Below are 11777 nucleotides of genomic sequence, written 5' to 3' on the forward strand. Positions count from 1 at the left end.
AAATTTATTGATAATTTGTGTTGCTTCTGGCTTTGACCGCGCTCTCGGCTGGAGAGATCAGATCACTTCTCAGAGTCCTTATCACCTTAACTCGATCAAGCCCAAAACACTCCTCATCTTCAGTGGTGGTAAACATCCGCCGAAGCATTAACAGCGTATTAGAAGCCCGCACAAGTGCCCTATGATCTTCTACCACAAGCGAGCTTCCACTGTCTGGGCCTGCTCCAACTGGGCGGCCAGTCAACTCCAGCATCTGGCCTTCCAGCTGCCTACCTAGAACCAAACACCTTCCCACAGCCCTTGCTAATCTCACAGTTGCCCATGATCTTTCGGCAGCACCTCGAACCTCCTCCGCACTTTCCCACCGCTCTAAAACATCCTTCTCCAGCCTCCTATATCCCTCCCTTAATGCAGAAACCTGCCCTTCTACCGCCTCCAAAACCCGCTGACCAGCGTCGGTCTGGCCGCGCGTATGTGTAAGTAGTGGAAGCGCAGATTTCGTAGCCAATGTATGGATATGGGTGTCGATTTCTTGGATATCGAAGAGGACACGAGACAATGGAGTCGAGAGATCAAGTGGGGTATCGGACGGGTTGTTTGTGCTGGTGACAAGGGTGTTGGCGAAAGCAGAAGGGGAGAATGAGGGATCAAGGAAAGCTTCGTAATCGATATATGATGGCTCAGAATCGGCCATCTTTTACATATACGTCCCTACTTTATTCCCTTCGTGTTTAAAGGCAAGAAAATTAGGGACGTTTTCATTGTGGTCTAATAGTTGGAGCGGGGTTGGGTAGGGGGTCCTGGAATCCCCGAAATGGTCAAACCAAGCGCTATTGCCTGGTTTTCTCGAAATGAAAGCACAGCGGGGGGTATAAAGGAACATTTTTATACCTTAAGTATAAATAAACAAAACGATATATATGAGAAAGGAATTTCGCGGTCTCAGAGCTTTTAGAACTGCGCGCATGCGAATGATTGGCAATCGAGGGAAGTCATACTGAGCCACGCGAGATAAGAGTACGGGATAGAAGAGAGGTTCTCGAGATATAAATGAAAGATACAGGTGTCTTAGGAATAGAACTCCGCAAGGATATTCAGTGACAAGAATTGGGGAAACGATTGCAGATGAAGTTCGGTGAGGGGAATTTTGGGGATCAAAGGTCATTTGATTGATGCTGAGCTGCCACGGTTGGGGCAAATCTGCTCACGTGGAACTCTAGTTTGCTACGTCATTCCTTTGGGTAAGTGAACTTGGTTTCCCAGAACTTGCTATTCCTCGAATGGCAGTTCCATTAACTATCATCCACCATGTATTTGGCTTTGGAGTATGTTCATCCGTCCTCCCGTGTATGGTTGGCACGCTGTCCTGATGGCTGCGCTGCGACTGACTCTTGGTCGTCGGATCCTTCGCAACCACTGCAACCAGATAACTACATTATTGAATCGAGAATGCCTGTGGTGCGAATCCCGGAAACACATATTTCTCCGCCCGTAAATTGGATTCCCACCCGTATCAAATCCGAGGATGATAACGAGAATGATGTTTGGTTAGTTGATTCAATGAGCACAACGTGGGCACAATGAGCAATGCGATACTCTATGTTTATACTAGAGTCAATCAATCATGATTTTTGGAGATCTTCCTACCTGGAACTGGCCACAGAGAACAACTACAAAAAAAACAAAAAACTTGTCTGCAAACGCCTAAAGATCTTGACAACATTGAAGCTTGGCTCACCCCGTTTGTGGAGAATTTTTAAATGGATCATGGTTTGACCTATCGGGTTTGTGGACTTGGATCAAGGCAAGTCAGAACGTAGTTAATATCTCTTGCAATGTAGATACACAATTGTGTTGAGCAGGTAGCCAGATAATTCTGCGGCTTTCCCAAGTCGGTAGAAAACAAACATGTTTATAGAGCGTTGCCCCAAGCGGCGAAAATAAAAATAAAAAATAGCCAAATAGGAATGATATCGAGAGAGGAAAACGCTAAAATCTACATGGTAGGGAATTCCTGTGACCTGCAATGCATTCCCAACCCACGCCAATACGATGCAAGACAAAAGAAAACTGTAAGAGACCAATGGGTATATAAATTAGAAGAAATAAAAAGAAAAGAGGAGAAGAGAAGGAGGGTATACAACGATCTTCAAACCGGATCGTCAGCCCTCTCTTTCATTGCAACCATCTCATAGCCTTCCATATTCCTGCCACGGCCCCTCCCTCTTGAAAATTCGAAAATGCCACCACCACCACCACCTCTACCATCTTCATCTCCAGTGGCATCCTCACCAGACTGATTCGTGCCATTATTACCGCCATCGTTCGATGACGCATTCGCAGCGGACCCGCCGAAAACGATGGGCTGTAGCTCCCTCCACCGGCAAGCCCACATGCCCAAAAATGTCATAAGTGCTGAGCTAACGACCTGCAAACCCCACCAGAGAAAGTTTGTAGGGAGGGAATGGGTGTAGAAAGACGTGACGAGGAGGTGTATGAAGTGGATTGTGAGGGCGAAGTCTGGAATCAGTTTTGAACGGGAGACCCAGAGGAGAAGGAATATGACACTGTTTTGCGCACCCGTTTGTTAAATGGGTGGTCTGTAAATAAATATGAAAGGGCAAAGATTGAACGTATAAACAAGAAAGGGAGGTGGGTGGGAAGAAGAGTCTTTACCCAACAGCGCTGTTGAGCAACCAGACGAGCCCGAGTGTCCATCCAATCGTCGTATCGCCGCTAAGACTGCGCCAGGAGAGTATTAGATCTGGTGAAAAGGCGGTGCCGGCTACAAGAGCCGTGAAGAGGATGAGGATCGTAGCACAAGCATAATAGGCGGCTTGGAGTACGACGATTCTGGTCACGATCTTGAGAGGAGGCAAATCGGTAAGAACCCCGGGTCGAGGGGGTCTCCGACGACGTTGCATGAAGTCGATGTGGAGGAGAGAGGGAAGGATGGGTAGGGGGTTAAGTGGTTGTTTGGGGGGTTTATGGACGAAGAGTCAGTGGCATTTCAAGTACACTGCGCGAGGCTTGCGCGTTGATGGGGCAGTATTTATAACCGATGGCGCGTGGTTGTTTATCTACACAGGTTCATGGGTATTTATTATAAAGAAGCAAGTGGTTCATTATAGGGGTGGTTTGATCGCAAGATGATGTTCCTGTTGATGACATCTCGGAGCGGGAAATTCTGGCCAGAATTCTAGATCACGTGATATATATAATTTTGTCGCAGAAATGACGCGGAGATCAGAACGACAGCTATCACGGAGCAATGCTACTAATTCAAAAGAAAGAAGAAAAAAGAGGAAAATACAAAGGTGGATCAAAAAACGTGTATTTCCAATTCCGCTCCATACATAGACTGTGGATTGCTTTAATATTTCGAAACCATCCGCCCATCTTCTCGACCCATTACCCATAAACCGCCGGTTATGGGTTGGTTTTCATCGTTCTCTTCACCCGCCGCACCCAAAACGGCGGACGGTGGCTCCATAGCACCCGACCGCACCTCACGACAACAATGCTACATTGCCCGTGATGCTTTCTTCGAATGCCTAGACCAAAATAACATAGTCGATGCCGTCCGGGAAGACAAAACCGCGCGGGCAATATGCCCGAAGGAAATTCTCGAGTTTGAAGGCGCTTGCTCGAAGACTTGGGTGCGTTGCATGGTTTTTGCTTCTCCCTGTCCTCTTCCTGACGTTCAATGTTTTATATGTATAATGCTTGAAAGGAAAAACCTCCAATATAATTAGGGGCTTATGGAAAACGGCTAACTATTTTTACGAACGCCTTCGTCAATAATATTTAGGTGAAATATTTCAAAGAGAAGCGTGTTATGGAATATAAGCGGGATCAGACAATTGCGAAGATAAAAGCGGATGACGCCACGATGGCTGCGGAGAGTAGGGCAGGGAGGTAAATGCAATCAGACAAGTCAGTCTGCTGGGTGGCTCTTCCGAGCCTAATATGAATTTTCGGTGACTAGTACCGGCATGCACCTGTGCTATTGTTATTGTGGATTGATCCATCTCAATGACTTTGTTGGCACCCCGGAATAAGGGGTTGTGGTTGGGGGGAATGGCCCGACTCATTGTATATTATGCTTTTTCACTCTGTTTTTTAACGACATTTTATATGCAAACCACTCATGTGGTTTTATTCAATTTATGCGTCTGCTTTTATTTCCCCCGTGCCGCTTTTCCGGATATACATACTAGGCTACTACGTTCTGATCTACAGGGAAGAGGGATAACGTGCAGGCTATGTCGGAAGGCGTATGGAATCTGCTACCAGGTTTACAGTCGTCGAAAGATGCATTAATTAGATATTTTCATTATTTGATGACGAGCATCTCTGGTTGATATCCTTGGCCCATTCCTGATAAGGTGATTCAACAGCTATCACACTTCGATATTTTCCCGTTCTGCGTATTAACTTTGCCGAACAACTGACAGGTCGAATGCGCCATGGTTTGCTAAAAAGCTGATATAGAGAGGCATGTATGCCAATTCATGTACAAGGACCATATGTAGACAAATTTCGTAGATTGAATGTGAAGAAAACAAAAAGTTCATTGCTTCCACTTCTTCAATTGGTCCATGATACTTTGAATATGGGGAGACATCTGTGGTGCTATCTGAGGAGGCGCGATAAGCGGTTGACTTAATCGTTGTCCTCCCAAAGTTTGCGCCAGAAGGGATGCCAAGTTCGGATCACTTTTCCCGCCGGGGAGGTGCGGTGGAAGCCCATAAGCAGGAGGCTGAGCTGTTTGGGTGGCAGAGGTTGGAGGAACCAAAGAATTTTGCTGACGAGAGAAGCTACTAAGGATACTCGCAAGATCTGTTTGGTTGCCTTGGGGAGTGTAGTGTTGCTGAGCGGCCTGGAGCGTGCAGCTAGTCAGTTGAGCAGAATTCTGGGGTGAAGGGTTTTGTTGTAGTGCGCGAAGGAGAGATTGAAGTGCGGTGCTATCTAGACTAGAAATGAGATTCGTAATATTATTATTAGATTTTAAAGGAGGTGGGACTTTAGAGGACGCCTGCAGTTGAGAAATTTCAGGCATTTGCGTAGTGGTATATTTCGAGGTACTCCCAGGGTGGACGGTCGTCGCATGAAGCACGACATCGGCAGCAACATTCAATTCAAGCTCTGAATATTCTGAAAGTCAAAGAATCAGTACAGGCTTAAACAATAGAATCTGCTGTAAACCTCACCATTGAACTTAACATTGTCGATGCCACCTGTGCGATTAAACACCTGTAATGGGATTTTGCCAGAATACTGATTTGAGCGGGATAGCTTGACAATTGCCTGCACCCCCTCGATTATCTGACGTCGAATAACAGCTGCAAGGGACATCCGGGGGCTCAAAATGAGAACATCCGTTCGCAACCCCCGGTCTCGAAAAGTTTTTTCGATATGATGTATGAAATCTCTAAATGGTAGTCGCTTTTAGCATTATTCCCAATAGCTACCATGGAGGAGGTTTTTACCTATCAACGTTTTCTAAGACAATTATTTCGACATCTGGTACTTCTCGTGGGGATCGCTTTGGAATATGAAGATCTGAGTCATTTTCAGTACCCTTTTCTCTCGGACTCGGACTTCTATATCTCCCTGAACGTGAGTAAGGAGACCTTGAACGACGCCTATTGCGACGTCGTTCATAATTCTCTGGAGTTCGATCATGGGAGCGAGGGTCGCCTCGGCGGTATCCATGTGGAGATGGCGTACGAGCTGAGTGGTAATCATCACGACGGCGATACGGCTCATCACGGTCCCCGAATTCTCTGATAAGTGGCCTGCCGGGCTCCGCAGTTCTGTCAAATCGGTCACCACCTGAACGGATGCCACGGTAATTTGATATAACTCGGGCAGCTTCAGGTGACCTAGACCTTCTCTTAACTGGTTGCCTCGAGGAATCTGGTGCCGGAGCATTTCTCGTTGATTTTTGAGGTTTTGAGATTTCAAGATCTAAATAGTCAGGAAAAGATCTCATATTGAAAAGTCATTTACTGCTGAAGAAAGAGTGACTAACGAATTTTGCGACCTCGTATAAATCCTCCTTGTTCTGCTTCTAACGCATTATGGCAAGATGTAGGTTCTAGGAACTGGACAAATCCATATGCCTGCTTAATGGATATTTGGGCGAGATCACCGTATTTATGAAACAGGTGGAAGAGGTCCCGTTTGGTGACTCTCTCCGTGGGCAGATTCCCTTTTCTGAATATTAGAATAGATGTACAAAAAAATAAAAATCCCCACTTGAAAAGGAAAATAATACAAAACTTACCAACAAACAACCTCGATCCAGGCGGAAACCGATCCCAAAGCCCTTCAGTAACATAAACACGTTCGTTATGGAGAAATTTATCATATTTTTTCTGAACTTCAGGCGCCCAAGGCTCCTCCCTATCTCCTTCCCAGCGAGAACTCTTGGGTTTTTCGTTGTTCAGCCTGTCACTTCGGGGAGCCTTTGGAACACTGCTTTTCGTTTGGTTGCCAGGTGATTGGGAAAATTTCTGAAAACCCGCAATATGAGGGGGAAATCCATTTGAGGTAGACGAAGTTCCAGATGCAGGGGATGGCAGCCCACTAGGCTTAGGAAAATTACTTGGGCCGTATTGGGAAGATCCACTTTCAGGTTGGTTGGGCAACGGGTGGAAATATTGAACGTTGTCAGGACCCGGTCGGATAGAAGGTCTTTCTTGGGGTGGTGGGCGGGGAGGGAGACCAGCAGAAGGTGGAGGGGATGTGTCTAGGGTTGAAGGTTTGGTCACATAATTATTAGAAGATGCGGTAGTAACGGCGGTATTTGTGGGAAAATCGGTAGTATTTTTGGCACTTTTAGCATTTGATAAGGTATTCAGGGATTTCTGGTCGTTGGCATCTCCCTCAAGATCTGCTTTAGTTTTAATGTTTTTATTATGATCACCAAGAGAAGCGGGAGTAATAAATTTCCTAGTGGATTTCACGTCTGCATCCTTTGATCCCGTCATTTGATCATTGCCCGGAAGCGTAGGTGAATAATGGGGTTCGGATTGGGAGTTCTCGGAAAGTATAGGACGTTCTAATGGGGACGGGGTTTCAGATGTGATGGATGTGGTATGGGAAGGCACGGTTGGTTCGTTCACGTCAGCAGTGGAGGTTTGAGAAACACGACATGGAGATTGACTTGTGCTGTAAGCAGATGAAAAAGTCGATTCATTTTCTGTATCAGTCTTTGGTTGATAACCCGTGTGTAAAGATCGAGAAAAGCTAACTGCTCCTTGCTCGCCAACGCCTTTTGACCCCAGGTTTTCAAATTTATGACGCAGCATAGCGTATGTATGAGTTGTGACCTGAACCTGTTCACCTACAACCGACTCAGTGTCCAAAGGTGGCGTTTTCTCCAGAAATATCTGTTTATACATGGGTGAATCGCTAAATGACGGATCCATCTGACTCTGCAGCAACGGGATGTGAGTAGGTTCAGATACATGAAGTGGCTGTGGACTTTCCGGGGTGAGAGTCTTGCCACGAACATGAAAAACCTCATCAGGGATAGTTGAGGCCATGTATGAGGTTTCGATATGCATATAGGGGGTTACTAAAAAGGCATCTGGAAACAGGAAAAAAATCTGGTTAAGAGATGCTGGTTATTCGTGGCCTGCAGGTTGAGGAGGGGCAAAAAAGACTGAAGATAGGAAGATGATGACAGGGATATGGTGAGCGTAAGTAAGCAGACATAGGGACGTTGAAATACTTAAAGTATCCCTATCCGTGGTCTCGACGAATTCAGAGAGAAAGTAACGACCCTGGAGACAGTGGAAAGTGATAGGTGGCTGGATGGTTGGTGTGAACTGTGTGTGTAGTCGGAGCAGTGGAGGTTGGCTCTGAGCCTCATGGCCGAACGGAGCAACAAGCAATATGATCAAGCGCCTTTGAGAGCTCTTTGGCGCCATGTTTGCTTTGTTTGCCAATGACGACGACTAGCGGATCTTGCCAAGTGTGCAACATAAGAGTCTAGGCCTTTTATTTTTCTGTTGTCTCGTCCGCTTGGATATGGGGCCCACTCTGCGACGGATATCGCACAACAAAAGCTGCATCGTCAGGGGTTACAATCAACTTTGTAATCGTTGACATGCTCCGAATTCTGTTCTCCCATCCTAGAACTGTTTTTACTACTCGGGTGTTTTTTCCAACAGTTAGCACAAGATACCTTGCCTCCAGCCGATGCCCCAAAGCACAGGAGTTTACAGACGAGGAATTGGCCGTAGCACGGAGCTGGCTATCCCAGCTTACTCCAAGGACAATTCCAAGAGATATAGGCGATGTTTCCTATAGTAGATCAAGTGGCCCAGGTGGCCAGAATGTGAACAAGTATGCCAGCAACAATTACTATCCATTGTCTCCTCATCCTCTATTCCCCGTCCTGGATTAAATAGAAAATTTTTTTCTTAACGTCATGACCCTGAGAGGATGAGGAAAGAAACTAGCAATGTTTGTTTTATATGTATAATAAAATTGTTGCTTAGGGTAAACTCGAAAGTAACGCTTAAAATTCCTCTCTCCACCATTCTGCGACTTGTACCTCGAGCCCTACACGCCCAGATCCGATCTTCGCGCTACATCGCGGAACGCTCTGACAGCTTGGTGATACAATCGGACGAAACACGGAAGAAGACAAAAAACCTCGATCTCTGTTTTGAAAAGCTCCGGGAGCTCCTGCTCACAGCTGGAAAAATGGCCATCCCGGGCGAAACGTCGCCTGAACAGAGGAAGAAAGTACAGGCTCTGTATGTTCTCTTCTCGGCTATCCTTAGAGCTTGATGCCAACATTTTCTAATTCCCAACCAGTGAAAAGGCCAATAATGAATCTAGAATGCGATCTAAAAAAGCCCGTAGCATGAAGAAAAGCAGTCGGAGGTCAAGCGGCTACGATGATTAGGAGTCGTGACAAGTCACTCCTACAGCGGTTAATTAGCGTATAAAAGTAGCATGGGAAATAAAGTTTGAACCGATTATATGTTTGGATCTCATTGCTATATCATATCTCAAGGAAATATTGACAACAAAAATGATAATTCAACTCAACGATCCTTCAACATTTCGCAGGGTTGCCCTCATCACCTTTTGCAGATCTGGATCGAGTCTCTCTAGCGTCATCAATGGTTGTAGCCAGGAGACAACCTCCTTCGCTAGGCTTTTGTTTCCAGCGATGTTGTGGCTCTTGCATTCTTTTAATCGACTAAGGGAGGTACCAAATGCTTGCGGGAATCGCGCAGAAGTTACCTCGATACCAGCCGTGGGGAACATGATATAACATATCTGTGCGTTGGGACTTGTTGCATTTTCTGCCATCATAAATTCGACAATGTGGCCGAGCACCCTGCGAAGGCAGGGCGTGTTTGTAAACTCGGAGACCATGACATAAAAGTCACGGCCAATGGCATCGTCGTTACCGAACCGTTTCATAGCAGCATCGAAGATTGCGATGGGAATAGCTCCAGTGAGAGCGGGTGTTGAGTTGAGGTTTTCAAGGGCGGCCTCGTCAACTCCATCTTCCTTCCCGAGGCTTGGGTTGATATCTTCTTCCGTCACAACCGGAAGGGCAATAACATCTGCATTCGGATCCGTTGCAGAGTCAGCAGGCATCGAGGAAGATTTTCGAGTACCATCCAGGCCCAGAATCTGTTGCCGCGTTGTGATCCGCGTGATATATAGCATTTCAAGCTTAGCATACTGCAGCCAAAGTAATTTAGAGCTCTTGCAAAACCTCAGACCCCGCTGCATATAACTGCGTGCCTGTGTCATATCCCCGTGGTCTTCCAGCGCATATCGGGCTGCATATATCCACAGCTCGACCTTCGTAGGATGTAATCGCAGCGCATTCATAAAAATCCGACCGAGCTTCTTATACGCCTTCTGCCGCCTGGCATATTCGATGTACTGCATCCATAGGCTGATATCGCCGTAGAACTTCTTCGTTGCGCGGTCGAGAATGAAAAATACCCGTCTCTGGCCAGAATGCATGGGTGATTTAACGCCTAGTCGTTTTATCCGCTTCCGTCGCAGGGTGTCCAGGTTCATTTCGTACGCCGCATACTGGGCGTAATCTGCAGGTTTGGGCCCTGTCGCATTGATTCTATGCTCAAAATCAGATCGTTTCTTCAGGATCGCTGCAATTTCATCCTGGAATTGGAATGGTTAAGTGGTACTTTGTTAGCATATATCTTGGAATTGAAATCGCGTCGTCATTTATTTGATTGGGTAGGTCTAGGTACCTTTGAAAATATCTTTTTCTTCTCGTACTCCTTGAATTCCGGTACAAGCTTCTCCAGATAAAAGCGAGCTTTATCGCTCGCCGTGGCCATGGTTTGCTAAGAAGAGAGTGGCACGAGAGGGCTCATCGTAAAACATCAAAGAATCCCCAAGCTGCATTATTTTTGACACAGGATTCGGAAAAAAATACTTCCACTCGACGCTAGCTGCTTTGGATCAACCTCCCGCTTCAGAGGTTCTCCCCAACCATCCTCAAAAACGACACCAGACACCTCAGGGGCAGTCGTCGGCTTCACCACGCAGCTTTCTTCGCGGTGTTATTTCCTTTCTTCTTTCATTTACGTTTCGAATTCCTTTCTCACCAGTACTGTCCTTTAATACATATCATTTTAATGATTCCTTTGTCGTTTTTGTACATGTAATCGCATTAGAGAATAACCGACCCTGGGCCCCTGGTACTTCTGCCACAACAACCATGGCTCCCAAATTCAAGGACGGAGATACTGTCGTATCTGTTAGTATATATATACTCATATTGGCGGCTATCTGGCGTGTGTGCTGGTTTATACTGACCTTGTAAACGAAGATCAATGGTAGATGGGTGTCATGGGCGCATACTCTCGCCGCCTATACTGCCTTCCTCGGGGCATTGATTGTCGGCATACGGCTTCACTACCACAAGATTGTCCAAAACGAATACTACGGCTACCCACAAGAATGGTTCCCCTCAGTGTCGGCAACAATTGGTGATCGCTACCCGGAACGATCGGTCTTCCAGCTGTTTATTGCTATCACCTCAGGCCCGCGCTTTGCTCTCGTCTTCCTCTGGTACATCCTTACAGCTCGTCCAAACTCTTCCCTCCCAAAATTCATCGCTGGGACTGGATTGTTCCGGACATTGACTTGCGGTGGCTGGACATATATTACTTCGACGGATGATCATGATTGGCACGATATATTCATGATTTCATATCTGGTTGCTACCCTGCCCTGGACTTTGGGGTGCCTTGCCTTAAGCCCCAATAACCGTCAGGCCGTGAAGTATCGGAAGATTCTTGCAGGCGTCTTTTTCGGCACACTTGTTCCATTGATATATTACTTTATCCAGCATAAAGTTCACAGGGTGCCTGGCGGTTAGTACAACGCTGTTTAACTTGAATATCTCATGCTTCCTTTGAATTTTCGATTCTGATGTGAACAATTAGCTTACACGAAATACGCCTTCTTTGAATGGGCGCTTGTCTTATTCGACGTGGGATTCGACGCGGTTACGGTCCTTGATTTTAGCGCATTCGAAATTGTGGTAAGAGATGTGAAGGGTATCAGCAGAGGGTATGTCAATTGGCTTCCAAAATAGACAAATGTACTCTTCACGTTTTGTTCCCCGCCTGGAGTGATGAAATAGGTGTCTAAGAAGTAATATACAGAAGATCGAAGACCGCTGGAGACGCTGTCCTTGAAACGCAGTACGCCTTGCCTTTCTTCTCTCATTTATTCTCCACATGTTAACCCCC

The 11777-nt window shown here is 46.3% G+C and overlaps 6 protein-coding genes across 6 annotated transcripts; 2 read left to right on the plus strand and 4 right to left on the minus strand.

Moving 5' to 3' along the window:
- Positions 1-4: 4 nt before the first annotated feature.
- HCAG_05447 (conserved hypothetical protein) lies at positions 5-694 on the minus strand (the record flags this gene model as incomplete). The annotated part of the gene is made up of 1 exon (XM_001539930.1): positions 5-694. One exon carries the CDS (start codon positions 692-694, stop codon positions 5-7), a length of 690 nt encoding a protein of 229 aa, XP_001539980.1.
- Positions 695-2149: 1455 nt separating this feature from the next.
- Positions 2150-2924, minus strand: HCAG_05448 (conserved hypothetical protein; the record flags this gene model as incomplete). Its single annotated transcript, XM_001539931.1, has 2 exons — positions 2150-2567; positions 2677-2924. The coding sequence occupies 2 exons, from the start codon at positions 2922-2924 to the stop codon at positions 2150-2152; spliced, it is 666 nt and encodes a 221-aa protein (XP_001539981.1).
- A 1649-nt stretch (positions 2925-4573) lies between these two features.
- HCAG_05449 (predicted protein) lies at positions 4574-6998 on the minus strand (the record flags this gene model as incomplete). The annotated part of the gene is made up of 5 exons (XM_001539932.1): positions 4574-5157; positions 5214-5434; positions 5493-5973; positions 6038-6217; positions 6293-6998. 5 exons carry the CDS (start codon positions 6996-6998, stop codon positions 4574-4576), a joined length of 2172 nt encoding a protein of 723 aa, XP_001539982.1.
- Positions 6999-7426: 428 nt separating this feature from the next.
- Positions 7427-8811, plus strand: HCAG_05450 (predicted protein; the record flags this gene model as incomplete). Its single annotated transcript, XM_001539933.1, has 4 exons — positions 7427-7464; positions 7751-7830; positions 8187-8361; positions 8517-8811. The coding sequence occupies 4 exons, from the start codon at positions 7427-7429 to the stop codon at positions 8809-8811; spliced, it is 588 nt and encodes a 195-aa protein (XP_001539983.1).
- A 255-nt stretch (positions 8812-9066) lies between these two features.
- On the minus strand, positions 9067-10355 carry HCAG_05451 (conserved hypothetical protein; the record flags this gene model as incomplete). The annotated part of the gene is made up of 2 exons (XM_001539934.1): positions 9067-10173; positions 10266-10355. The coding sequence occupies 2 exons, from the start codon at positions 10353-10355 to the stop codon at positions 9067-9069; spliced, it is 1197 nt and encodes a 398-aa protein (XP_001539984.1).
- A 383-nt stretch (positions 10356-10738) lies between these two features.
- Positions 10739-11772, plus strand: HCAG_05452 (predicted protein; the record flags this gene model as incomplete). The annotated part of the gene is made up of 4 exons (XM_001539935.1): positions 10739-10777; positions 10850-11396; positions 11469-11595; positions 11691-11772. 4 exons carry the CDS (start codon positions 10739-10741, stop codon positions 11770-11772), a joined length of 795 nt encoding a protein of 264 aa, XP_001539985.1.
- Between the last annotated feature and the right edge of the window lie 5 nt (positions 11773-11777).

Source organism: Histoplasma capsulatum, genomic scaffold, assembly GCF_000149585.1.
Source record: "Histoplasma capsulatum NAm1 scaffold_5 genomic scaffold, whole genome shotgun sequence".
NCBI lineage: Eukaryota > Fungi > Ascomycota > Eurotiomycetes > Onygenales > Ajellomycetaceae > Histoplasma > Histoplasma mississippiense.